We start from the raw sequence: 27668 nt of genomic DNA on the forward strand, positions 1-27668 counted from the left end.
GTTTGGGATCTGTGTAGCGCTAGAACCTGTTGCCATGGGGATGAGAAAGCACCACAGGTTAAGTACAGAAGGCAGAGCTGGGAGCAAGGGTGGAGTGGCTGAGCCCCTGCCCAGACAGCCCTCAGCATTACCTAGATTCTGTCTGTCCCCAAGCGGAAGACAACAAAAGCCAGCTAGGAGAGGTGTGTAGCAAGGTACATTTATTTGGGGCTCACCATCTGTTTTGCTATAAGCCTAATGTTTCCACTTTGAAGGCCATCCTGTTCATGTGTTGCCTGGGAGAAATCATCAAGATCTATTCTGGCTCAGGCCACTTCTAGGTCAGGAGCCCAGGGTCTGGGGCACTGTTTTCAATCTTTTTTCCACTCTTGGGGGATGCCCAGAAAAAGCACCCCCGCTACTGTCTCATCCCACCAGGTGTGTCTGACAGCAGGCACCGCTGTCTCAGCCAGGGTGGAATAGACAGGCCTTGTCTGTTCCGTGTCTGGAGTAGGGAAGCCAGTTAGGAACAATCCCAATAAAACGCTCTTGAACTCAACTGCTGGAGACTTTAGCTTCCGATGTTACAAAATCACTGGCAGAAATGGAAAATCTGAACAAGTCCTAAGGACTAAAAAACAAAACCAAAGATGATGAGTCCCTGGGTGCCCCAAAGAGGCAGTCTCTCTAAGGGGTTAAATCTGGTCATGTCATGAAAAAAGCACTTTTAACACAAAAATAGCTCTTTTGAGGTATCGATAAGGCAGGTTGAGAATCGTTGGTTGAGGACCAAGCTTTGATCACCCCACATCTGGGCACAGGCCCTCTCATCCAAGGGCAAGCTGTTTGGGTTTGGCCTCTGCTGGAGGGACTTGTTTCAGGGCCTCATAGGTCTGTACGGGCCCACTAAGTGTGACCACAAACTGCCAGAGTGCCCCTACCAGCAGTTACAAAGCGCACAGTCCATGTAAAGAAATGTCTGTTGATAGACTAATTTCCTTAGCTGTGAAGAGGTGTTGAGATTGCCGGGGGAGGTCCTTATTCTCAGGAGGTGCATGCTAAGGTATTTAGAAGTGGTGAGAACACCTCACCCCTAAATGTTTTACCCAAAAGAATAAAGTATATATAAATGGATGGGGCAAAATGTTAATAACCAATGAACCCAGATGAATATAGTGTGCTCTTCTCAGTTTTATAGAATTGGGTAACTTTCCAGAGCTTGGAATTTATAATCTGGTTTAAGCAGTAAAAATATTTGGCCACTGATATGCTAGGAGCTTATTCTGGGTTCAAACTCCTCCCAAATCAAGATTCCATCACTTGCCAACTCATTTCTCAAAGCTATGATTTATTCTGTACAAGGTTCCACTGTACATTAGACACTCTTCTACTCTTGCTTACACAGTAAACAAGTACACAGCAGCCCTTTGGCTCAGGTTCATAGGTCTTCCCTGGAGAAGGGCGTCGGGCGAGTTAAACTTGGGGTGTCTTGCCCTGATGCCTCTTGCTGGGAGCACTGGGAAGCTCCAGACCCTGAGGGGCACAAGCCAGGCCCAGCTATGTGGATGCCAAGAGCTCTATGCAGAGCTCCCGGCCTTGGTGCAGAACCACTTTATTTTCTGCAGCAGAGTTTTGTCCAACTACTTAGGGCAAAATCAAGCCCATGGGAAGGAGTCATACAACTGAGGCAAGATGCCCCAAACACCCAGGCTCCAGTTCCCAGGACAGAACTGCAGACTGACGTCAAGAGGAGCTGAGGGGCGGCATGGGCGTCCCTGAGAAATCCGGTCCAAAGGGCCTACATCTGGGAGGCTCTGAGAAGGCGGGGGCAGGATGGTCAGGGAGAAAAAGCATCTTAAAAGGGAATAAATAAAGGGGAGAGTATGCAGGGGGAAGGGGCTTGCACTTTCCTTCAAACAACTGGGGAGTGGACCAGAGGCAGGTTGGAGGAACTGGGCAGGGAGAACTCCATACGCTAGCAGAAGAAATCTTTTACTTGCTCTGTCACCTCACTGCAGTGTGAACAAGCCAGGGGTGAAGGACATGCCCCTAGCAACCCCAGCGGGCTGAACATGGCACTGGGGAAGAGGAAGAGGCTGAGGGATATTTCAGGGAGGGGCAGTTACCCCCTGGTCCCCAAATGCTATAAGGCACAATTCTTGGAGGCAACTAGATTCCATCCAAAACATTTTAAAAAACAAACAGAAAAACTTATTAGATCCCAGGTCTACTGTGGCTGTGCTTGGGGCGTGGCCAACACCCACCTAGCACCACCGAGGGCTAGCGTTAGAAAAGTTGTATTTGAAGAATTAAAAAAAAAAGACCAGCATCCCAGCTGTGAAGGAGAGCATCTCCGGTCTGAATAGTTGTGGTAATTAAAAAAACAGTTGGGCTTTTAAAAACCAAAACCAGCTTTTTTCAAAGATGTCCCGTCTGTCCCCCTGGAGTTCGCAGCGTTGAGGGGGCTCCTGGCTCAGGACGTTTTTTCTGCTTCTGGATGGGTGAGCAGGGTCCCGGTGGGCAGGGCAGGCCCGAGGCTCTAGAGGGCGCTGTCTTCTCGGGTGGCGCGGGGGCTGGTGCCGGCAGCAGCGGACGAGGATCTCCTGCACGCGGACCGCTGCTGTTCATTACACACGGGACAAAGCCACAGGTCTAAAAATGCAAACAAGAGAAGCCGAGAAGGTGCTGCGCTGCTGGCCCTGGTCTCTGCGTCCTGTCGATCTTCCCTGCTGGGCATGGCTCAGGAGCACCTGGCTCCCTGCTCCAGGCTGCGGCCAGGCTAAGGCAGCTCCTGCTCGGCAGCTTTAGTTTATTTTTCTCTTATTTGTCGGTATTTTTCTTTTTTGTCTTTTAAAAAAAAAACTTGGGGTGTGGGGCTGCCACAGGGAACGGAGAAAGGGATGTAGTTCCTTGCTGCTACATGCGGGAGGCTGGACTGGCCAATTCATAGAAGAGCAAATAGGCGTCGCTGGTGCGCACTTGGCTGGAGGACATGGGTGTGACACTGTGGAGAGAGCAGGGCAAAGTCAGAGCCTGGTGAGGGGGGCGCCCCTGGGGCCGCAGGCTGGTGGCGGAGGGCCCATCTCTAATCTCTCACTGTACACCTGAAGCCAACCTCTTTCGTTGTCTTCTAGAGATTCTTCAAATGGGCAGGAGACTCACATGTGACACATGGCTTTCTGGCTTTGACCTTTTCTGTCCAGTTAGGTGGAAGCCACATGGATGCATGAGGTACAGGTGTCTTGGCAGCCAGGAGCCCTGAGACCTGTCTTACCTGGAGTCATTGAAAGTATGCCATTCGCCTGTCACTGGGCTCCGGCAGTAGGCTGTATAATGGCCTCCCATGGTGGTACCGGAGTGATTGGACACAGCGTACAGGTTGTAAACAGTGTGGTCTAAGGAGGAAACAGAAGGCGTCGGGTCCCCGTGGCCCCCCTCCTGCCCCCTCTCCCAATCTTTAGAACTCACTCTTTGGCAGCCGCCCTCCACCCCCTGGCCTGCCATCTGGATCTTAGACACTTGTGCCTCATTTCTGACCTTCCAGCTGAAAAATACTCACTGGTGTTTTCTGAGGCAAATTCTCTCAAGTCCAGGTCCCTTAGTGGGAAATTCACAAATGTTGTGAGCTTGCTGGTTCGTATCCTGGATTCTGAGAACCGCTTCAGATCTGGTGTGGATGTGGGTCAAGGACGGACAGGGCAGCAAGAACTGCATCAAAGCATCGGCGGCTGGATCCTGAGAGGGCGACTGCACTTCTCAGGAAGCAGAGGAGCAGGCAACCGAGGGAAGTCTCCAGCTTCCCTCCTTCTACTCTGCTCACCTTCACCCCGGCCCCTTGTCATCAGCCCCTCTAAAGCCAAGGCCCTGCCCTGCCGGATCTTAAGGATACGGAGCACCAAGATCTTTGGGAACCTCTGGATGGAGAACTTCTTGATACATTGTTTTCTGGCTCGGCAGCGACAGCACATCTGAAAGACATGACGTCAAGAGCCAGGTAGGGTGTGGGGGCGCCAGGGGGCTGCTGGTGACAGTGTCTTTCCTTGGGAGGCCTGGAGCTGCACTCTCGCAGGTGTGCAAGGGTGACTTACTGGCTTTTCATCGCCATCCAGCACATCCTCTTTGGTGAAGAGCCTCATGCAGTCCATTAAAGTCACCTCAGCATAACCTCGCTGGGAGAGAAAAAAGTAAAGGTCTGAGGTCAATGACCCAGAAGGATTAGAGTGGGAGTTTCAAAAGAGGGGCAGCAGGGTGCATACCTTAGCAATGGGCAGTGAGAGGTCCCAGAAAGGATCGAAGACTGTAGAACAGTAACCACAGTCGGTACACGTCAGGGAACTTTTCAGCTGCCCAACAAAGAGATCTGGGAGAGAGACGGACACCGGCTGCTTTAGCACAAGGCAGGGGACACACGGTTTGCCGCACAGTGTCTCCCTTCCCACGGCTCCAGCCTCTGTTTCTTGGACACCAGGCAGAAAGCGGGTTCCCTGGTTCTTAGGGCTTTTCATGCTGTTTAGGCAAAAGCAGTTAGGAAAGCAGGGCTTCCCCCCAGTCATGCACCTACCCCCAATCCGACTGTCTTCCCTTTCGAGATATTTCCTCCACATTTGTCGCCCTTTCTCATCATCACTAGGAACCAGGAGGGGAAGACAACTGGGTCAGAGCTAAAAGCATGATAGGCTTAAGGGTCTACCATTTGAAACCCTTAATATTCAGCATTCTCCCCACACCACCGCCTTCAATGCAGCAAGAAGCTCCAGCTCCCCACGGCATTTCTCTCTTACTTACGGAAGATGCTCGAGGTGCTCAGGGTTGGACTTAGGCCTCACTGTTACTCGGTTCACCTCGTTATGGAGCCCGTCCAGGAGGAAGCGAAGAAACTCCTGAGCATCCTGCTGACTGAACCCAAAGAAGAGGTGTGAGCTGTGCGTGCCCCGAGGACCCTCTGGGGCCGCCGCCCACCCTGGGGGGCATGCTTGCAAGGCCCTTACTTATAGCCGACGAAGCGAGGTGCATATCTCTGGATCTGGGTCTTGAACTCAGAGGGGCTTACCACATCATTGGGGGATGAAGTCCATATAGTCTGGAGTAGTTTTGCAAACTCTAAGGGAAGGACAGGGCAGAAAGGGGGTGCGGGGCACTGGTGACACATTTTCTATAAGAAATTCTGAACCGAGAATCTCAACAAAAAGAAGCCAAAAAAAGAGAAACAGGAGAGGTGCATATAAAACACAACTACTAGTGCAGCAGCAGTAGAGTGGAAAAAGCATCAGAGGGACGCAGGGCCGTGTCCATGCACGGCTTCCTTACCTTCCATGAGGGCTGTGTGGGCCTTGCTGCTGCGGCTGAGATCCCGCGTGTAGAGCCTCTGCAGGCAGTAATCTCTCAGCTCCCGGGTGTTACTCAGACACTGCAGAATGGCGTTCATGAAGCACTGCAAGAGACCACCTGGCCGGTCAGAAGCAGGGGAGAGACAACTGGCTGGCACGTCTGCTGACTTAGTAAGAAAGGCCCTCCAGTTCATCTGTCCTAGAAATGAATACTTCCACAGTCTCAAGTTCCTCTTTTGGTAAGTGGAAGGGGTGAAGTGAAGCAAATTCCCACTACTGGCACAGGTGACGTAACTGGTTATTTACTACAGGGGTGTGCAAAAGGGTGTGGGAAGTGATGGATGGTCCCGAAGGATCCAGGAAAGTCACTAATATGACAGTTAAAAGGGCAACTCCCCTTGAGCAGGGCTGGCTGCTGGGGGCGGGGCTGAAGCCCAGCCCAGCAATTCTATAAAACACTGCCTGGAAGGGCGGGTCCCATTGGCCTAGAGGGTAGGGGGTCAGGTGGAGCCGGGAGAGAACTCCGGTAGACTGGTAGACTGGTAGACTGTCCCTTAGGCAGGAAGGGGGCTGGGAAGAACTCACCGTGTTCCCAAGGTTGCGGAGACCAGCCAGGCCCTGGGCACTCTTAGAATTCTGTAAGCAGAGAAAACATGGTGTGTGAGGAGGAAGGCAGAGAGGCTGGCCTGTGCAAGCCTTTTTCATGCAACTTTCTAAAGCTGGAGCTGTGAGCATCAGGCCACGCATACTCTCTCTGCAATTTTAGTCTATGTACATTGTAGGAAAGAGGAATTGAGGAATGCCTGTCATTTTCAACACACAACAAAAATATTCTTCAGAGCTTTGCTTTCTTTTATTGAGCATGTATTTCCCCCCATCTTTATCTTATGCTTCATTTTTCTGCCATATTGGAGAGTGGAGATTAGAACTAGAGACTACAAATGAATATATTTGATTACTTCAGGCCCCAAATCTCGGCACTGTCTCAAATGACCTACATTTCTACCCCTAGATGTCCAATATACAAGGCAGCTGTCTTAATGGGCACCTCAAGGGGGGTCTTCAAAAGTTCAATGGCAGACATCTTAACAGAGTTTAAGTCTTCAGCAGGGAGCAACTCAAATTAGCATGCCATTCTGAATTGCAGGAGACAGGTGGAATTCCTTCCAGCTGAGCTCAGCTCCTACGGGCTGATTAAAGCCTGGGAGAGTCTCCCTGCCTGGCTTAGGTTTCAGTATCCCGACCAGCCCCCAGCTAGGCGTCCTTCTGATGGCAGCCTACAGCCAAGCAGAGGTCAGCACCTGCGAAAGGTACCACTCTTGCTCTTGTTTCTATTATGGAGGACGGTGCAGGGGTGGGGAGAGAATAGGTGGTTGGTCAAGGACGCTAAGCATCATTTGTCCAGGTCTCCTGGCTAATCCTGGCCCGATGGTCAAGTAGACAAACAGCCTTTGGGCTCAAAGGGTTAAAGAGGCAATGTGCAGATGAGTCTGCCTACGCATCCCCCTCACCTCAGCGTCCCCAGGGAGGGGGCCTGGGAGCAAGAAACTCTGAAGCAGCCCTGGCTGGGGCATGCGTGGGGCCAGCTCAAGCCTCATCAGAACAGGAGCCCGAAATAACTCAGCTAAAATTACTCATGCCGTGTGCTGACAGTCTCTGAGGCTGTCAGCAGCTCAAAGCCCATGAGGTTGTCAGCTCAGGGGGGTGGGGTGGGGAGAGGCAGGCTGAAGGAGGGCTTTTCTCAAGCATTGCCCTGCTGATCCCACAAGTAAGGGGATCCCTCCTTGCCAGCCATCAGCTCTAACACTAACAGGAAGGGAAGAGAGACCTGGGTTCCACCTGCAGCGAGAGAGAAAAGCCTACTGGCAGCAGGTGGGGTAAAAGCATCCTCGAAGAATGTGGCCAAGGCCAGCAGCATATGGCCCCAAACACAAATTGCAAATCTTACCTGACAGTCTAAACCCTGGGGTTCCAGTAAGAGGGCCACAACAGAGGTAAGTCCCTGCACAAAGACCTCATCAGCTTTTTCAGGCAGACCTGGAGGCCAGCTGAAGTCTCCGTGTCGCCCACTCAGAACTAAACGGTCAGCCTGCCCACAACAGAACATCTGCTCTTACTCTTACCCCTGCGTCTTAGACAACATCTGTCTAAAGAGGCTGTAGAAGCAAAGCATTCTACCACTGGTGATCACTGGTCCAGCAAAGTGGGCCCTCGGCTGAGACGGCGGTCACTCGACCCTAGTGGGGGTGGGGCAAAGGGGACCCAGGGGCATCTGCCTGCTGAGGTGCTCCTTTCCACACTTGGTTCTGACCCAGCAGAGGGAGGGTCAATGAGAACACGTCACCACCTATGGTTACTGTTCTCAAGGATCTAGCCCTACTCCTGGCCTGGCGGAGGAGAGCCTCCTTTAAGGCATTGCTAAAATCCTCTAGTTTTTATTTTTTTGGGGGGAAGGGGGACTGTGCCTGTATCTAAAATTTCCTGAGGGCAAAACTACTCGCCAGTTTCTAAGTGCTCTGTGTAGAAGGCGGTTGGATAACAGGAGCCAGGGGGTGGGAGTGGAGGGGAGAGCAGGGCTGTTCTATGCCCAGCTAGATGTTCTTCTGCCATGAATAGGAAATCAGGAGCTCCAGGGAAAGTCAGCACTTTCCATTCCAGAGAGGAACAAAATGTCCCAGGAGTGACCTTTCTTATGGGGAAAACAATCCTACCTCAGGACTGGCAGGGAGAGGCTGAACTGGAGAAGCTGCAGAGACCCTGCCCAGCCAGCCTCTCACCAGGAGAGGAGGAAACGACTCCAGCTGGGATGCGGGAGCCCTTGTGCAGAGCGCAGAAAGTTTGGATCAAGACCTTCCTTAAAATCAGCCAGCAGCAAACCTAATTTTGGCTCAGTAGCAACCACTGTTCTTGAAAGTAGATGTCACCTCCGGCGTCAGTAAACAGACAGCATTCCCATTCTGGGGAAGGAGCAGGGGACTCGGGAAGGGCCTGCCCTGGGTTGATGCGGAGGAAACATCTGGGCACGTGGGCCATACAGTAACTGCTGACTGAGGTTTGTGTCTCCACACTCAAGACCCCAGGAAAGGGCTTTCCTGGTTACTTCACCTGGGCCATGAGGGTCAGCCTTGAGTCTTGGATGCAGTCAAGGAGCCTGGTGTGGCCCTGGCATGGGGCAGTGCACACACTGCCAACATGGAAGCTGGTGCCTGTTACATAAGATCTGTCCAGCTCCGGCCCCTCTCCCTTCCCCGAGAGGGCAGTGCCCAGCCTTCAGCCCTAGCATTACTCTGGGGTGGCTACTTCATTTGAGGGATCCAGTGTCCACTTAGCAGAACTGGGAAGGGCTGGAAAGTAAAGGGAAGTCGCCTTCTTTCACCTGTCTGTAAGTCCTCTGCCCTTCACAGGGTCAAGGGACCCCTGTTCCCAAGCCTTTGAGATCAGCGAGGGGGAGGCGACCCCTTTCTGACCGGCCTTTCTTGCTGCGTTTGGCTTGGCGTTGGAGGAGTCACACCCGCCGTCCAGCGTGCTGCCGGTTCCCCCACACCAGGGGACCTATGGCCAAGGCGACGCTTTCCGGCACCTGTCCTGGTCCCGGAGAGGGAGTCGGGGGCTGGGACCTCAACACGGGGCGGGGGCGCGAGTAAGCGAAGGATCACCTGGGGAGGGGGCATTCCTTGCCGGGAGGCCCTGGGAAAAGAGGGCTGGGGGCCGGCGAGAACCCGTCCCCGGCCGAGGGCGCGCGGCGCCCCGGGGAGGCGGCGGAACCGCAGGCCCTCGGCGCGGGGGTTCCGGAAAAGGGCCCCGCGTACCTTGGCTTTGTTGAGCAGGAGCCCCACGAAGGTGGAGAGCAGCAGGGAAGGGGAGAGAGGGGAGCGCGGTCGCAGCTCCTTGGCGAGGGCGGGAAAGGGGGCGGCGGGGGGCTCCTCGGGCAGGGTCACCGTGTACGAGGTGCGCATGCTGGGGGGCGGGCGGCGGGCTCGGCCCCGCGCTTAACGTTCGCAGGGGGGACGCGGGCGCAGCCCGGACGCCGACGCCGGCGAGGCCGCCGCCGGACACGGTCCGCGGCGCCCGACAGGAACCGCTGCGGCGAGCCGGCCCGCGCTCCTCCGCCGCCACCTTCCCGGCGCGCGCCGCCAACCGCACGGCACCCGGCTCTCGAGCTCCGGCGGACTGGCGGCCCTGCCGGCGCCTCCGGCCCCACGACGTCAGCGCGGGGGGCGGGGCCACCGCCGGCCCCGCCCCCGCGCCCCTGCACGCGGACCTCCGCGAGGCCGCCGCCCCGCACCCCCGCGGGGCCGATACCCGCTTGCCCACCCGGGCAGCGGCCTGCCCGCCGGGGACACCTGCAGCCCCCCAGGGAGGGCGGGACGGGCGCGCGGAGCCCGCACCGGCCTCGGGGCTGGGACTCAGGAGAAGTTATCTTTGAGGCCCGCAAAGGACGCGTCCCCAGACCGTGTGCAGTGGGTGAGCATCGCCCGGGGCAGCATACATTTCCTAACTTTTTGGGGGCGGCACATCATTTTGAGAACCAGTGAAAGCTCTGCAAGCACCGTCCTCTCTTCCTGGAATGGTGCCCCTAGGCGTGAACTTTGTACAGCATCCAGGCGGACTCAGGCCTTCTTGGAGCGAGACATCCACACAGTCCGTGAGGGTCGATGGGCCCACGTTAGGAGGAAGATTTACCCCCTTCGGAACTACGCTCCCTCCTTCCCTCCAGTCCTGGTTTGGCCCATTATAAGGAGAGGCAACGCTAATATCCCATAAAGTACCCTAGGCCACCGTCCCCTGTGGCCCCAGGGAAGGAACTTTTCAGAATGCTTCTATCCAATTGCCCAACTCCAAGTCCCAGAGCATCTCAAAATTTGTTTTGTTTTTGGGAGGTGGGGAGAAAGTGACACCATGGTGGGGAGAGTGCTCGGCTGGTGTGTGTGTGGGGTGAACACCACTCTGACCTAAGGGCGACCATGCTTTTGAAGGTCCGAGGTCTTGAGTTTTAGTTCTGATGCTGCACCCAGCTCACCTATCAGGGAGCCAAACAGAATCTGCCTAGAGAAAGTATCTTGTTTGGAGCTTGCTGGCTATTTTTAGCCAGTATTTTTAGCATTTAAAAATACTCTTGAGAGGCAGCAGTGTGTGCTGTTACTCATCTGTGGCCTCCTTCTGTTCCTCTGGGCGTGCTCATCCCCATATGTACACGCGCACTGCACACACGACCACAGCCACATGGGGAATGTGTCCGGGACACATGTATGGAGTGGGCAGGAGGCAGGGCGTTCTATTTGGTGATAAGAGAGGGTGCCAGTATCAGGAGGGGTGATCTCCACAGCCAAATCTGGATTCTGGACAAACTGCTGTGGCCTTTTCCTCCATGCTTCCCTCTTTCTAGCCACACCCGTTGGAGCCACCTGCATGCTTGCATTTGATCACGTCACTCTTCCCTGGAACTCGTAGAGCACCTGACTCTGGCACGCAGGCTGGGAGCCTCAGGCGGCACTGTCCGTGGGGCTCTGTGCATAGGTTCCTTCCGTGGTCACCACCCTGACACTTCTCTGAGCCCTGCCTCTAGCCAGCCTGCTCTTGTTTCTCTGCTTCAGCACACTTTCTCGCTCTTAAAAAACAAACTGCCACTAATTAAGTACTTACTAAATGCCAGGCACTGGCCCACTGCTTTGAATATATTATCCCAGTTAACCTGTGTAATAGCACAATGACATAGTAACTATTACCTCTATTTTCTAGATGAAGGACTTTAGGCCCTGAGAAGGCAAATGTCCTGCCAGGACTGCAAAGCTAATAAATGACAGGGTGGGGATTTGAACCCAGACCTGTCTTAGAGTAAATCCCATGCTTTTAACAACTACCAGGAGATTCTGGAATGCCCTTCCTGCTTTCTGCCAATTACCTGCTTGTAAATGCTGCTCACACAAAACCTCTAATGAGCTCCACCCAACTGTAAACACCCCATTACTGCACAGCCTCCCTTGTCTACTAGCATGTAGTTTACACCTTATTCACTTACCCTGGTTAAGTGTCTCTAAGACTTGTGTAAGTGGTCTTAGATCAGATGTTGATTGTGTCCTTACACTGACCCCTCCTCAAGGACAGGTTTGTGGGTTCTCTTAGCAGGTGCTTAATAAACAGTGTTGATCTAATTTCTAAAGGGGGCAGGCCAGGCCCTGCTGCGAGTGCATCCTGGAGGTCCCACAGAGCCTTAGAGGGTGGGGCGAGTCTGGGTTTGTGTGTTGAGTAAATATGCTTCGGGGGGTGCTGTCCAACAGCACTTATCCCTGGAGCACTTGGCCGGTCTCTCCAGGACTTAGGCCAGTACTCCCACCCCAGGACATCACGGCATTCTGCCAGCACACTCCCTCCCTCTGTGCTGGGATGCAGAAGGTTAGGGGCATTGCTGGGACAGGGAGGCCCGGATGGGAAAGCTCCTGCCTGGGAGCTCTTTGAGACGTCTGGGGTGAGGGGAAAGCATTCACATAGGGTCCAGTCTCACCCAGCACGTCTGACTGCTGCAGGATACAGCCAGCAAAGAACTGTGGCTCAGCTCACAACTGGCCCAGCCGTCATGGAACTTTCTCCTTAGTGTTATTTCTTGGGGTGGGATGAGTAAAGGATACAGAAGGGGTCTGAATCTGGCGCTGGCTCTGTGACTCTGCCTCAGAATCACTGAGCTAATTGCGCAGGACTCATTGCTGCAGCCTGAGACTCTCTTTTCTGAGCCTGTGCTTGGCTTGCCTCCTTTGTAGGTGAAGTAATTTTCTTTACCTCAAATCCTTCCTGGCATGGATGGAGTATAAACATAAGTCAGGGTTAGCTCTGGGAGGGCAGGACTGAGAGTATCCTGCTTCCCCAGAACTTAGTGAGTAGTTGGTCCAGGGTTTGGAAACACTGTTCCCAGGCCCAGGCAAATGCCTTCTGGCCAGTGGCCACGCTCCAGCACACACCTGTGATTACCATTGCAAATGGACAGACTGGTGGCCTGATTGAACTGGTAGGGCTCAGAGTCCTTGTTAGGGATTGGGCTTTGAGCCCACAAGTGCCCTTGAGGAGGGAGGGCAGCCCTACCTGCAGTCAGGAAGCCCTGCTTCCCTGCATCACCCAGACCCCAGGAGGCCAAGAGCTCTGTGCTCCTTTGAGCCCCAGGGCAGTCTGGCCTGAACCAGCTGGATTCCGGAGGCCTACACACTTCCCGCTCTTGCTTAAACCTCTGTGTAGGTGACAGTTGTATGTATCTGTTGAGGCGAGAGGGTGCAGGGGCCCCATGTGTAGCTTGGAGCCCTGAACACAGTGTTCATTTCTGCGGCCATGGTCAGTGGAGCAGCTCTCCCAGGTGGAGGGAACATTTTTCCAGGCTTAGATCAACTTTTGCATCGCTGATCTCCACCCCAGCACCTCATTAACTCAGGAAGTTATCCTGGGCTGCGGGTGGAGGAGGAGGCGGGCTAGTGCTGGGCACTGACTGAGAAACTGAGCCTGTCTTCGAGGGATGGAGACATCGGTATCTTGCTGACTCTAAGCACAAATAGCAAACCGGTTGCCCTTTCTTTCTCAGCAGCCAGTACCAGCCCAGGACACAGAACCCCTTGGGCTTAAGGTCTCCTCTGAGTGACCTTCCCATGCTGTCAGCACAGATGCAAGCCCTCAGGAAGTCCAGCCTCCTCAGGCTGGCCGAGTGGGAGAGGGAAGGCCCCAGGGTCTCAGGCTGCCAAGCAGGACAAACAAGACAGCACGGATGCAGTTCGGCATGACCGAGTAAACAGTGCGAGGCCAGGGACAGGGAGGAAGGTCACACTTCTCACCCAGGAGCTCTAGGGCAGCCCCTGCTGTCCTCAACTTGTCCCCTTTGGAGTAACCCCATTCACTGCATGGCAGCAGTCAAGTCCAAAGTCCCACCCAAGAGAGAAACCACATGACCTCAGCTTATATAATCTCCCTGTCACTGAACAGCTGGAACCCAAGGCTTTGGGAGATGAGTCAGCAGCCCCAATGGCAAATAGGAGCCAGGGACTCTAGGTTCCCAGACCTTTTGCTCCCAGCAGCAGGTCCGAGAGCGTAGGGCAAGGGTGTGGAAGAGAAGGCGTGGGGAGAATAGGCTGGGCCAGGCTCTGAGCCTCAGGCCCCGGCTCTGCATGGGAACAGCAGGTGCCGGCCTGGTGACTGTGCTCTGAGGGCCCTGGGCAAGCCCCAGCTCTTCTGGGAGGGGAGGGAAGGAGCAGAGCCTGGGCAGGGCAGGGCAGGGCTGACCAGGCAGAATACCAGGGCTGGAGAGGGAGCACGTGGAGGGGGTAGTGCGGAGGAGGATTAGGATGGATCGTAGGGGTTAAAGCACAGCCCCGGCAGGGCTCAGTGGGAACAGCTTGTCCTTCTATAGGCCCAGGGAACAGGAGAGGTGGGGCGGAGGGGGGACGTGACCAGGTGGGGTGCCTGCACTTCTGCTCTTCTGCAGGGCCAACCCACCTGGCCTGGCTTGGAGTCCCCACCATGGGTAGTGAAAGCATTTTTTTTTAAAACCATTTCTGAACCACTGTGTCTCTCCAATTTGTCTGCATTTTAAACAGAAGGTCAAGCGTGGGGCAGCCCTCATTATTCTAGACTGAGCTGCACCCCTGAGGACCGGCATTTTGTTGGTGCTTATGCAAACATGGGGGGTTATTCAGAATATCCCCCATGCCACCAGTTCTTTACTGCTGCTCATCTGAACCTGTAATATTCCCAGCTCACGTCGGCTGTTACTATACTGAGGGGAGTGACTCTGGTTAGAACTGTTCTACTCCCTGGTTGGGGACTGCTTTTGACCTTCCTTTATGAATGACAACTGGAGTTTAAGTCAGCTACCCTGAGAGTCCCCAGGGCCGAGGCGCCCCAGGACCTCAGGGAGTCAGATCACGCCGGACCCGTCACAGGATGTACTTTCCCACCTTTGCTGCTCCCAAGGGCAGCCCCTTCCCCATGCTAGTCAGCTGCCAAGTGCCCCCTTTCTATCATCCCTTTTCCCCCATGAATTTTAAACCAACGCTTCCATGGGATTTTACTGGTTTCGGATTCCTCCACATCCATTATTTGCTTTGAGCCTGATGTCATCCCTGTGAGGTGGGCAGGGCGGGCGTGGCCATTTCCTTTTATGGATAAGGAAACAGCTCCGATGAGAGGTGTCCAAAGTAAAGAGGCAAACTGTTCCTTGCAGCTGTCACAGCGGCCCGCCCCAGTCTCAGGTGACCTCTCCCTTCCTACCACCTACGACTCTTACAAACACCTAGAGCTGCCTCCTACTGCAACTGTTCTAAGAACTTATTTCCCTTAGTTGTGAATGTGCCGAGGGTAGGGACCATGGCTCTCACGTCTCTTGCTTCCCAGAGCTCCTGGAAGGGCGCAAGGGGGATTAACATCTATTGAGCACCTCTACCCGCCAGACCACTTTCACGTACAACCTTTGACCCCTCACAGTAATCTCTGGGGCGGGAACTAGGATCCTCTGGCTGTACAGAGGAAGCAGGGCTAGAAGTTACGGAACTTCTCTGAGGTCACACTGCTCGAAAGCCGAGCAGTCTAAATGAATGAATGAGAAGATCCCCAGAGGGAGATCCGAAAAGAAACTGGACCTGCTTTTAGAAAGAAGTGGTCCAGGCCCCGTGAGCAGAGCTGTTTTCACCTCAGTAAGGTGCAGTCAATGCCAGGAAGTGAGGATGAAGTGCTGAGGGGAGGGGGCGAGGTTAAATCAGGGTCTCGCACCACTGGCCCATAAGGGGCCTTTCCCAGTTGGCAGTACCTCCTTGAGCGCCAGCTCGGGGTGTAACCCTACCTCAACTGTAGGGCATTACTGGCTACTTGAGTGTGTTGTGAGTTGTTGCTGGATGAGAAGGAGGGACGCCAGGCTAGCTGAGTGTCCCAGGGCACTCTGCCACTCCTCGGAGGTCCTTTCCTCAAAACCCCCTCACCCTGGCCCCAGGGGTGGAGGAGGGGCTGGGATGTCCACTGTGGGAGGGGTGGAGGGCGGCAGATTCCAGGGAGGTTTGGCATGTACCTGCGGGGGAAGGAGGTGGGGTCACAGTGGTCTGTCCCCCAGTGGGGGAGGACACACTGCTGTCTCATGACCAGGGCTGAGGGTGGGTCTGTAGTTTAGTCTGTGGAGAGGAGATGTTTAGACCTCAGCATGCTCAAAGATTCCCTGAAGAGCTTGCGAAAACGGCACATTCCCAGGCACTGTCCCCAGGGACTTTGATTCAGGGGATCTGGGTGGGGCCCAAAGGCCTGGATTGTTGAGCCTTGCAGGTGATTCCGTGGTAGGCAGTCTGCAGACCCCACTGCGAGGAGCACTGCCTGCTAGAAGGAACCCTCCTCTCCGGAGCCCCTCAGGGGCCTCTAGTGTCCTAGCACTTCCACCGAGAGCTACTTTCTGACTGCCCCGAGTCGAGCAACAGCAGACGTGTCCAATTGAATCATGTGCCCACCCAAGCCCAGGTCCCTCTGGGAGCACCTCTCTCCCCGGGCGGCTCTGTCATCTCCCCTCCAGTGCAGCCAACCCTGCCCTGTCAGGCTTTGAATGCTCTGGGAGGCACCGGCTTGGCATCCCCCAAGCCACTTCCCAGCTGGCCCAGCCAGGCCAATACTCTCTAGGCAATGTGATCAAAGTTGTCCTCTCCAGACCTTTAGTTATGACAAGGTTCAAAGCCCCGCCCCTATCCTGCTCCCCTGCTCCACTGGTTCTGGACAAGCCCCCTGGGCAGTATTACTTGCTGTGGCACAGCTATTGTTTCCAAAAGGTACATGTTCTAGAAGTAGGGGCAGGGTACATAAGGTAATGAAGGAGACCCAACACCCAACTCTCCTGCCCCTATGCTTGCCTGTCCATCTGTCTGTCTGTCTACCTACCCATCCATCCATTTGTACAGTCAGCTGAGCCCTGTGCTGTGCTAGGCACATGGCCAAGGACCTAGAGATGTGAATTCTTGCTCATCCTCCGAGAGCTTGCCCCCAATGGGTACACTAATAACCACAGAAAAGGCAGACTCGTCAGTACCGCAGGAGAGGTGCGTCTCGGGATTCGATGTGAGCCGGGCCACGCCAGCCCTAAGTCAGTGTCTAGCAGAGCCTCCCTCCTCATTTCAGCCCAGGAAGGCCTGGAATATAGAGGTACTGGATTGTCTAAAGCCCTATACACAAATTTCTCCACCATTTTCTCTAAAGACACATGAGAAGTACTGTTGTCTAGACACCCTGGTCCTGAGTCACTCAGTGTCAGAGAGAGTCCCTCTCCCCCTGGGGTCTTATGCCCACATAGTATCTGGGTCTCCAGGCTGGAAAGTAAGTGCCGGAGCAGGAGGACAGGTGTGGCCAGAGTAGGGGGGAGGCCTGTCTTACCACAGGGAACACCGGTACTCTGGGGGCCTCCGCATTCAGTCCAGGGTTGGGCAGGGCCTGCAGGGGACCATGGCATGCTGGGTGGAAAAGTAGAGGGTGAGAATCGCAGTGTGTGTAGGGGTAGTTGAGCATTTCCGAGGGCACTGCTGGACCATTGCCGAGGGCACAGGTGATGAAGTGGGTTTCCTAGGGAGAGTGGGAAAGCCCCTGAGCAAGGCCCTGAGCCACCAGGGTGCAGACATGCTGAGATGCCTTCTCTGGCTTGTCCCCACTTGGAGTGCAGGAGCAGCCGCTGTGAGGTTTGGGAAGAAAACCTCTGCCTCCGGTCAGCTGGGAGTCTTTTCCTCAACCCAGCTCTTCTACATCAGTGGCTTCCTCCCAGCCCATCACTGGTCCCCGGTGGGCAACTCACCATGGTGTCTCGCCCTGAATCGCTGGAGCGGCTGGACCCAGAGGCCTGGCTCTGGCTCTTCTCCCACGGGCTGTAATGGCCACTCGGTCGGTAGGTGGGGCTGAGGACTTCAGGGACTCGTGACGGGGGGGCCTGGCCAGGCCCGTGGGGTGCGCTGCCCTTGTGGCTATAGTTCTCCAGGTAGTTGGTCAGGTACTCTGAGTGGCTGGTGCCCTGGTAGAGGCTCTGCAGGACACACAGCTCCTTACGTGTGTTGGCCAGCATGGGGCTGCGGCCCACGTTCCCGGGGTCTATCCGGTAGCTGTCCGAGGTCCGGAGGCTGGAGAAATCCCGGGCCAGGTCTGATTGGCTGTTCGACTTCTTTTGGGTCAGGGTTACCCCGTGGTCCCGGGCATTGATGGGCAGGTAGGCAAGGGAGTTGCTGGTCACTCCGTAAGGGAAACCGCCACCCCCACTGAGTCCACTGCCTGAAGGCCGCTCAGTGCCCCGAGGCTGGCTCTCTGCCCGCCTTCCACCCCCGATGATGTCGGGTCTCAGCAGGGGGCGGCCCCGGTCATAGTCCAGGATGGAGGAAGGGCCATAGGCATGGGGGCGGGTGAGGAGGCTGGTGGGGGGACCCGGCTTGAAAGCAAGCCTCTCCTTCTCCAGGAAGGAGGCAGCCGGGTCAGCCCCGTAGGAGGAGGACATGTAGGTGCCATAGCCTGACTTGGCGTAAGGGGCATCTGTGTAGCGGGCTGATTCTGTGTAGCGCTTCAGGGTGGAGGATAGCTGGGACATCCTTCAGGGCGGCACTCAGTGGGGACTGGGAGCCTCATGGGCTGCAAGACAAGGAAAGCAGATATCAAAGGACCCTGAGGGTGTCACACTCCCACTGTCTCTGCTCTCTGTCCCTAGCTGGCCAGAACCTTAGATCCCAGCCAGGGACCACACACACAATCCATTTCCACCAGACGCTGGCCCACCGCCAAGGAACACACCTACACATGTCTGTACTCACACATGCACGTAGGGCAGCAGGTAGGTCTGCACACACCTAAGCATTTTACACCTGTGAAGGTGCAAGAGTTAACCTGGCTTTTATAAACCACACAGGGCAATTGGTCTTGGCACAGCCTGGCCACTCTGAAGGGTGCACCCCTCAAAGACCCATACGTGAGAGCAGGGACTGCCCTGTCTCTGCAGCCCTCCGGGTGACGCCAAGTATTCCAGCTATATCCCACCTGCTTCGTCTCCTCAGCTTCTGCAGAAACTCCCGAGGGGAGGGGATGCCCCCCACCCCCGTCCTACCCCCTGGGCTGACAAGGCGGGTTATTTCAAGGGTTCAGACTGCTTCCCTCCCTTCCGACCTAAGGCATGAGCAGGCATCTTTTAAGAATCCTACACTGTCTGAGCTGCAGGGACCTGAGTGAGGATCATTTGGTCAGATCCCTGGTGAGGAAAAGGGGGCTTGTGACAGGAAGTGATGGAGGCGGGTGGGAGGCTGTGGTGATCAAGCTTGTGGCAGAGAGGGGGTTGGACCTTGGTCTCCCCAGAGTTCTTCCCTGCACAGGGTCATTTGCTGCAGTGGGGGATCCTACTCTGCTAGAACGCACCCTCTTCGCCGATCTCAGTCTCCTGTTCTAAGTGAAGTTACGGTCCCGTGGCCTCCCAGAGGTTCCCCTACCAACATCCATGCCAGCCTGCTCGTGGTGAGAATGACTTGTGCAGAGGGGGCCACCTGGAGGCTAAAATCCTGTGCCGCAGGCAGCTCTCCCTGCTCCCACAGAGTCCTTGCAGCCCGGGTGGGTCTGGTGAAGGAACACAGAATCATTGAATTAAGGAGTTTGTAGGGCCCTCTAGGTCATCCATCTAAACATCTCTGTCCTACAGATGGGAAAAGCGGTGCTGATTTGCCCAAGGTCACACACTAGCAGAGTGAGGATTAGAATCCAGGTCTCCCAGATTTCTGCTTTACTTTGTATTCACCCTCCCCCATCAAATTTAGACTCACTTGGGGGCCCCCTGAATCCCTCCATCGCTCAAACATGCAGGCTTTATCTACAATGGAGCTGGAAGGCACAGGTGCTTTGCAGAGAGGAGCAAAATAGGGTCAGGCCCTCTTCTCTGAGGGCCACCTGGGGCTCTTAGGGGCAGAGGGTGGGGAGAGCCATCAAGGCTCTCAGTATACTGTGTGCAGAAGCTGGTGTGGATTTGCCCTTTGATTAGCTGGTGATTTTGCACTAGTCATTTAGCATCTCTGAGCCCCAATTTCCTCACCTGTAAAGTGAGTCTAATAATCATCACTGTGATTCCTACCCACAGGGTGGTGGCCAGGAATAAATGAGCTAATAGCATGTGAAGCCCTGAACAGGTTATTATCCCCACCCCCAGCCCCTGCTAGGCAGCTGGGTTCCTCTCTCTGTAGGCCTATAATAATGTCAAGGCGGGCCGTCTCCTGGCCTGGCCAGCCTCTGACCTCAGCCCCGGGTACCAGGCTTTCCAGTGCAGCCCACAGTGAGATGAGCAGATGAATGGGCAGTGGGCAGAATCTAGCTGCTCAGCAGACACGGGCTTGGGCAGCCCACAGCCTGCCCTAGGCCGGCAGTCCAGCCCATTAGGGCAGAGAGGAGCTGGTTCCGAGCCCCAACTGCTGAGAGCTTGGCAGAGGGCTCTAGAAACCCAGTTCATGCAAAGCATGGGGTAGGTGCAAGGAGTAGGGGACAGCGGGTGGCAACTTCCCTATCAGACCCAGAACAGAGTGGCTGGGCCCTGCCGGAGACCTCCAGCAGTTTTTGGTTCAGGCTGGCATCAGAAGGGCCTGGTCCACAGTTACTCTGCCCTTTTCCCACCTGGTCCAGGGACCCCGTACCTTCCTATACACTCCTTTGCCTACGGCGCCTCTACCCTCAGCCCAACTTTCACCCCTTTCTAGGAGATGGAACTGGAGGAAGGCCTCATGCAGATTAGGGGGAAACCCCAAGCTTTCCTGCCATCCTCTTAGCTTTCTGGGGTGCAGAGAGGAAGAGAACGAAGGCTGAGGCAGTCCAGGGAGAGACACAGACAGAGAGGCACCCGAGGGGGCTTGGGACCAGTCCTGCTCTATTTCACATCGGAGCACTCCATCAGTAATGCAGTCAGAGACTCTAGGTCTCAGGATCTGGGCTCTGGGATGCCCCGCTGCCAATCAGAGATGACCCCTGCCCCCAACCAGGTCATGAGCTCCTGCCTCCTCCCCAAGGCCTCCCCCTCCCCCACACCAAGGCTCCCAGGGAATTGGTATTCTGCAGGCAGTGCCCCGTGCTCCTGACCTCTCTTGGCCCTGCTGATGACACAGAAGTGCTGGGACCAAACCAGGTACAGCAGACAGGGATAGGCAGGACCACCCACAAGTAGCCCGGGAAGGGCTGGGGCTGGATGGAGGTGGAGGCACACGTTCTGGCCCAGGATCCCCAGAGGGCTCCTAAATCCCACTCTCCCACCTTCTCCAGTGCGGCAGGCAACTGACAGACACCGCCTTGGGGACCACGCCATCACTAACAGCCCCCTGGAAGCTGCCTCTCAGCACTGACATCTGGCTTCTAGTTCCTGTCCGGGGAGAGGGTCCCTACTGGGGCCGAGGCCTGAACATGCCTATCCTTTCCCCCAGATCCCAGTTTCAGTCTTGAGAAAGGTGCCAGCAGCTTCCAGGTGAGCAGACAGCTTGGGTTGGTGTCCCTTGGCATTACCTGGCACGGCTGTCCCTGGAGGCTGCAGAAAGCACGGCAGGTGGGAGCACGGCCGGGCCCTGGCCACAGCCTTGCTGGGCAAGATGGGGACAGGACAGGCACTCACATGGCTGCGAGTCTCCTTGTTGCCACAGGAACAGCCCGAACTGAATGGCCCTTTCACGGGGCAGTGGAAGGCCAGCCGATTGGCTGGGATCCCTTGTCTCCCTCCCTGCCGGGTGTGGGGCCCCTGCTGCCCGACTCCTTTCACTGTTTCCCCGGAGCTGGCAAGTACAGGCATGTGGCTCCAGGACAGCGGGGGCACTCCACCTGCCAAGCTCCTCCTCCATGCCATCTTAGCACAGGCACCTCCCCTCCCCTCCCCCGCACTTTGCTCAGTTTCCCCTCTGGGGAGGTGCAGCTTGCATTCCACTGCGCAGAGCACCAGCTTCCCGAAGGAACATGTGAGCCAGACCGCCGTCATCCAGGCCGGCAGGTGTCAAGCACCTGTGGGCTGGGCATGGTGCTGAGGGCCTCACATGCAGCTTCTTGCTCAGCCTTGACCCTGACACACAGCCCTCACTGCGTGCCTACTGGCCGTCTAAGTGCAATTCACATGCATTGTCCTGAGCGTCTTAGCGCAGTGTTAAGCGTTAATTCTTTCGGAAGAACAAATCCCTCAAATTCACAAACATCGTTTGACGGTTTAATTATTTACAGTTGATTGAAATTAATACTTAATTTAAAACTTAAAAAATAGACAGGAATTAAATAATGAAACTTTAAAATGAAGCATTTAGCATGCGCATTTTTGAAGTTTTTAACACTTAAAACACCACTGTATGAATTCACTTAATCCTCGCAGTTGGCCTAAGCAATTGCTATTATTATGCTCACTTGCAGAGGGGAGGAAACGTGGAAGGGATGTGGATTTCCCAAGGTCATACTGGGAGCAGTGGCTGAGCTCGAGGGGGACCTGAGCTCTGTCTGCTATCAGCCACCCTGCAGCCAACCCCCCACTGCACATTTCCCTGGCCTCTCCTGGAGCTGGCATAGCACCGGGGACATGGAGCAGGGACCCTGGCGTCCACTGTCTAGGCACAGGATGGCAGTGCCGACTCCCACAGGAGCGGCCTTTCTGACTTTCCACTGCAGGCTAATGAAAGCCAAGCCAGGCGCAACCTGAGCCCCAGTACAACACTGATCAGCCTTGAGGTGGTCCAGGAGGCCTCCATTTCACTCGCGGTGCCAAGCTCCTGTGTGTCCCCTGGCACCAGCATCCAGCCACAGTCAGGTTCTTGGCCCAAGGCCTGGTTATGGACATGGCCCCCAGCTCCCTATCCTTGCTGCAGCTTGGCCCACCCCCCAGGGTACCTGGCTAGGTGAGTCAGGGGCTAAAATGAACCCTGTCCCCCTGTGGCAGTCAGCCTCCTTGAGTCAGCCACTGTCATTTCCTGTTGCTCACGTGAAGGGCTTCCTAACCAGCCCAGCCAGGGGAGGGACTTGCTCCCCAGGAATCCTGGGCACTCCTGACCCTCAGGGGACAGGATGGGTAATGTTCCCCAACCCAAAAGTCTTCATGGCACCTCTGTGCCCAGATCTGCTCTGCTTTGTAAGGTGAAGGCATGCCAGCTTCTGTGGCCTTGCCACTGCATGGATAGAGGCCCCTAGGTGGGTTTCAGTGGTACGTCTCAGAGGGCTCAGTCCCTTGCCCCCTGCCCAGGTGTCCAGCACAGGTGAATGGGGAGTCACGGGCAGTCCCACCAGGTGCTTTGGAACCTCCACAGTGGTGACCTCAGAGCTTCCCGAAGCCACTGGCTAACAACATCGGAATGAGGCACAGCCTCTGTGCTGACCTTGAAGGGTAAAGTGGGCTGAGAGAGGGCCCTGTCTCCCTTCATCTACCCTCTCCAATCCTGACTCCTAGCTGCGTGGGCACTGTCTGGGGCAGCTTCTGAGTTGAGGGGTGTCCTGGCAGGTGTGGAGGGCACAGGTAGAGTGGAGGACTGGGGTTGGGGATCCCACCTGTGGTTGCCTAGTCCAGGCCCCCAGGAGTCTCAGCCACCTCTTCCCCTCCAGCTTGTTACTAGCTGCTTTGTCTCTCAGGGGCTGGCACCCAGGGACCCACTAGTTTAGTACTTAATCCTCTTGCATGCCTTGACAAGGAATCACCCAAGGGAATTTGGGTCCTCGGTCTCTCTCACTCCCAGCCATTGCCCAACAGCTGAGAGAGGGGCAGAGAGGTCAGAGAGAGAGAGGGGAATACAGGAAAAAGTCCTGAGTGGTAGAGAAGTGGGTGGGTTCCGGGTGCTCCACAGGGTGCTTCTTGATTTGAGGTTGGGAGGGGGTAGGCAGCTCTACACTTCCAAGAAAAGGCCAAGAAATGGGCTAGGCAGCACTGTGTCCTTAAATTCTCTTTTCTAACCACCTCTGTCCAGACATTGTCCTGGTGCTTCCTCCCCAGGGGACAGTCCCAGTCCCCCTCCCTCCCAGGGCTCCATGTTTTCTCTGTGCTTGGCCTCCCATCCTCTAGGGTTGCCCACAGTACCCACCAGCCCCAGTGGGCCCAGCCTCTCCCGTGCTCCTCCAAACAGGGCTCTCCCAAGCAGACAGCCCAGCGCCCTCTGGACAGCGGCCCTGTGAAGCTCAGAGCCTGAAGGGGCAGCTACTGACCTGTGTCTGGGGCACTGCACGGGGTCTGGGGGCTTCTCCTTCTCCAGCAGGGCAGGGAGCGCAGTGGAGAGCCCAGAGGCTGGAGTCCGACTGGGGCTGGATAATCCGGAGCTCAGGTTACTGCCTCCGATATATATAGTATCTTATCTGACCTCACAGAGATGGCCAGCCCGACTCACTTGCATTCCAAGCCCGGGGAGAATTAAAGGGGCCCTGGCAGGCCCTCCTTCGAGGTGCTGCTCTGATGGGTGAGGGCCAGGCAAGGAGACTCTACGAGGACTCTCTGAAGGGGGACATTTTGAAGTGGCACAGAAGGGGGATTCAAGGGGCAACAACACTGGAGAGAGGGTAGAGGGATGGGGGTGGGATTGAGGCAAAAATATGGAGAAAAGCGGTGTCAGTCACAGAACTAGAGCCTCCTGCGAGGCCAAGGCCTTTACTTTTGATATGGAGAGATTTAGAGACAGACAACAGCTCCCTCTGGGGTGCACAGAGAGTGAGAGGCAGGTGGGACCAGCTCTCAGGTTTTCAGTCCAAACTCTTACCATGGACTTCTGGGCCTGTGCTTGGATTCCAGGTCTTTCTCTTTTATTGGCTCTGAGACAATGGGCAAGCCACTTAAGCTGCCTGAACCTTAGTTGTTTACTCTGTAAAACAGGAATAAAAATTGTAATAATGATAATGCTGTACCTCACAGTTGTGAGGATTAAATAAAATAATACTTGTAAATTTCCTGACCCAGGGTAAGAGTTCAGCGAATGATGATGATTATCATGCAGATCCTTCTACTCAGTGTGATTAGTGGTGGTTTCTGTAGTAGCACCCACCAGGGGAACCTTCCAGGCTACCTCTCACAAATGCTATCCCAATGCCAGAGCGCAGCCCCGTGGTTTTCTGAGCTGGTCTGTGCCCCGTAACTGGCTACGAGACTTGCTGTATTCCCAGATGTCCAGTCCGTCCATCAGAGAAGGACCCGGCCCATATGGGCTCCTTCCCCCTTTGCCCAGAAAAAAAAAAAAGCAGCAAATACAGCTTTTCCCAGACTCCCCGAGGAAAGCTGCTCTGGGGTGGTTCCACTCTACCTGTTGGAGTGCTCAGGGGTCCAAGGCACAGACCGGGCTGGGCAGGGTCACAGGAGGAAGGAGCAGGATTCTTAACCTCTCGGGCCTTGGTGCTCCCGTCTGTGCCCGCTCTGCCGCTCCTGTCTCTTGTCGGCTCTCCCTGAGGACTGGGAGTCCCCAGGAAGGTGCCTCCACCTGTCTCAGCAGAGCTACTGACTCAGCTCAGGCCCTGATGATGCACTTGGGAGGACACCCTCGTCCTCAGCCCTCCTCATTCCAGCCCTCATTCTCACTCCCGTTTGGCATGTGCCTACCGCATCAAAGGAGCGGGGATGCCCAAGCCCCAGGCCAACCAGCTCTCCTTCCTGCACTTTACCCAGCCATCAGTCGGGTTTGGGGGACCTTCTCATGCCCATGCTGAGGAGGTGAGCATCGCCACGATCTCCGAGTCAGCCCCATTCTAAAAGCAGCCAGAGCACAGGAGGTAGGGGTTCACTCCTGGGAGGACAGCTAGCACGGGTTGGCCAGAGCTTCCCTCGGCTGTCAAGGGTACGTTACTCGCCCCGGAGCACCCCGTGCCTGCTTCGGGTCTGGGATTGGTGAGAATGTCAAAGCTGCCTCTTTCTAGTTGGGGATGGGTGGAAATGCTGCCCTTCCGCTTAACTGCTGCCCTTCCTCCACGTCCACTCCATTTGGCAAACTGACCAGAGACAGCCCCACGGGAGTGAGCTGGGTGCACACACGGGGAGGGGCCGTCAGTGTCCCCGCATCACTTTCAGGCCACATGCCACAAGGTCCAGAGACCTGGCCCTGCCGAAGCAGCCTGTCCTTAGAACACACTGATCAGCACACAGATGGCCCTCCTGGCACCCTGGGCTGTCGGCTGGCAGGCTCCGCCACACACACAACTGGCAGTCACAGCTGGGGTTGCTCCGCGCTGCTGGCATCCGCCCTACATTCTAGAGCCCATTCTGCCCAGGCTGGCATTGACACCTCACTTCCTGAGCCCCAAATGGCACTGACCCCCGCACCCCCCTCCCGGGTCTCCGGCAGGTGGCACGTACCTGCCTCTTTGAGGATGGACGAGTCGAACCGGGCACAAGCATGGAGCTGCGGGGGAGTCCGGCCGGGTGCTGGCGCGGCGCGGTGAGCAGCGGCTGACGCAGAGGGCTCCCTGGCCTCGGCTCCTGCCCGCCTCTCCCCACCCTCTGCCCGGGGCCCAGATAGGACCTGCCCGGGAAAGCGGCGCCACCCAGCGGGCAGCCGCATCCCGCGCCTCGCGTCGCTGAGACGCTCACGGCTCCTGGCTTGTTCTTGTTGTGGCGTCATCAGAGCCCCGCCCTGCTAGGGTCTCCCAGGCGACCGATATAAACAGAGAGCCACGTGGAGGATCAGCACCCGAGTCTGGAGGGGGTGGAGCACGAAAAGAAGCGGACCTGAATGTGGCACGTTGGGGCAGCGGGAAGGTATTGGGTTAGAGGAGGGGTCATGGCAGGGAAGGCCCAGAATTTGACCCCCAGGACATATATCTACGTTCAATTCTTAGGGAAGCCTAAATCCACCCACACCTTCTCTGCTGTTCTCGGCTGGGGGAGGCCTGCTCTGCTGCTTCTCCTTTTCTTTACTCCTAAAGACACTCTCTGCTCATTTTGCTAACATGAGGTCTGGATTGGTGATGACTTCTTGAGCGGGAAAACAGAGGCACTGAATCCGTGGGAGGGATTCTCTTTGCTCATTCAAGAAAAAGCCGAGATAAAACTTGGATTTTTGCTGCTCCCATTCTTTGCCTAGAGCCTTTCCTCCCCTGAGGTCGGTGAGGAAAACCACACAGCCAGGAAGATGGGTGCTAAGGCAAACCCAGGTTTTCAGTTTCACCAGGACCAGCAGTCCTCCCAAGCGTCTGTAACTCCTCCCATTCTGCACCCCTGGCGTTTCTGTCCTGCGCAGCCCTCAAGTTCTTCCCGTCTTCTGGTTACCAGAGAAACTAGAGGCAATCAGAAGGGAACTTAACATTTCTGCCTACAAACGTATCAGAATCCATTCTTCTGCTTCAGGAGCGGTGACAGAGGTGTCCCTCTTCTTGTCCAAGATGAATCCCTTCTAATCTCCACCCTTTATGTTTCCTCAGGGCACTCATTCCCTCACATTTAATGGATAGCTATCGGATGTGCCAGGTACTCTCTGGGCACTGGGGACACAGCAGTGGGCAACACAGGGAAAAATCCTTGCTTTCAAGGTGCTTACGAACACTCTTAGTAGAAGCAGAAGACAATCACCAAATAAGTAAAATATTTAGTACTTAGATGGCTGTATGAGCTGTGGAGGCAAAGACAGTGGGGGAGGGGGATACAGAGGGTGTAAGGTGGTGTCAGAGCCGGCCTCAGGGAGAAGGTGACCTTGGAGTGACCTGAAAGGGTGAGGGAGTGATGAGCCATCAATATCTGGGGAAAGAATGTTCTCAGCAGAGGGAACGGTAATTGCGAAGGTCTAGAGATGGGAGTGCACTTGCCATTTCTGAGGAAGAACGAGAAGGTTAGTGTGGCTGGAATGAAGAGAGAGAGCGGAAGATGAGGCCAAAGGGTAAGGGGGAGACCACATCTTATAGTCACTTTGGTGACTAACTTTGACCCTGAGATGGGAACCATTGGAAGATTTTGAGCAGAGGAGGAACGTGACGGCCCTGACCTTTGTTGTAACGGAATCCTTTTGGCTACTGTATGGAGAGCAGGTCTGAAGGGAGCTGCACTAGGAGCAGGAGACCATTTGCGGGGTCATTGGAATCATCTGGTGAGAAATGATGGTGGCTCAGGGTGGTGTGGCAGCAGGAAAACTGGTTGGATTTTGGATGTATTTTGAAGGTAGAGCCACCAGGGTCTTCCAATGGGTTAGGTAGTATGAGAGAAAGGAGGAATTTTTGCCTTGAACGTTGACTGAGAAGATATAGGCTGTGGAAGGAGCAGATTTTGGGATGGGGGATGGCCAGGAGCTTTGTTGAATACGTATCAACTTTGAGATGTCTGTTAAGCAAGCATGTCATGATGTCAAGGAAGCAGTTGGATGCACTAGTTTGGCAAGGTCTAGGTTGGAGATATAAAACAGTTATCACATATGGATATTATTTAAAGCCATGAGATTGGAAGAGATCACCAAGGAAGCAAGTTGAAGT

General features: G+C 55.4%; 2 protein-coding genes across 9 annotated transcripts in view; one reads left to right on the forward strand and one right to left on the reverse strand.

The window, feature by feature from the left end:
• The window catches only part of CBL (Cbl proto-oncogene), a 377716-nt gene that overhangs the window by 126497 nt on the left and 223551 nt on the right, over positions 1-27668 (forward strand). The window lies entirely within an intron of this gene.
• On the reverse strand, positions 1308-25708 carry USP2 (ubiquitin specific peptidase 2). Of its 8 annotated transcripts, none has more exons than XM_057491148.1 (15): positions 25567-25684; positions 23987-24088; positions 17086-17903; positions 16674-16859; positions 5892-5942; positions 5287-5410; positions 4968-5079; positions 4765-4875; positions 4541-4605; positions 4236-4339; positions 4068-4148; positions 3869-3947; positions 3539-3646; positions 3254-3374; positions 1308-2983 (listed from the first exon to the last, which is right to left on the reverse strand). In XM_057491148.1, the coding sequence occupies exons 3-15, from the start codon at positions 17860-17862 to the stop codon at positions 2896-2898; spliced, it is 2007 nt and encodes a 668-aa protein (XP_057347131.1). In that variant the 5' UTR covers positions 17863-17903; positions 23987-24088; positions 25567-25684; the 3' UTR covers positions 1308-2895. The 8 variants fall into 8 exon arrangements, with proteins under 8 accessions (XP_057347131.1, XP_057347130.1, XP_036775936.2 ...); XM_057491147.1 differs by lacking the exon at positions 25567-25684 and adding an exon at positions 24524-24675; XM_036920041.2 differs by lacking the exon at positions 23987-24088 and having other exon boundaries at positions 25567-25708.

This window comes from Manis pentadactyla, chromosome 13 (assembly GCF_030020395.1).
Source record: "Manis pentadactyla isolate mManPen7 chromosome 13, mManPen7.hap1, whole genome shotgun sequence".
In the NCBI taxonomy this organism is placed as follows: Eukaryota; Metazoa; Chordata; class Mammalia; order Pholidota; family Manidae; genus Manis; species Manis pentadactyla.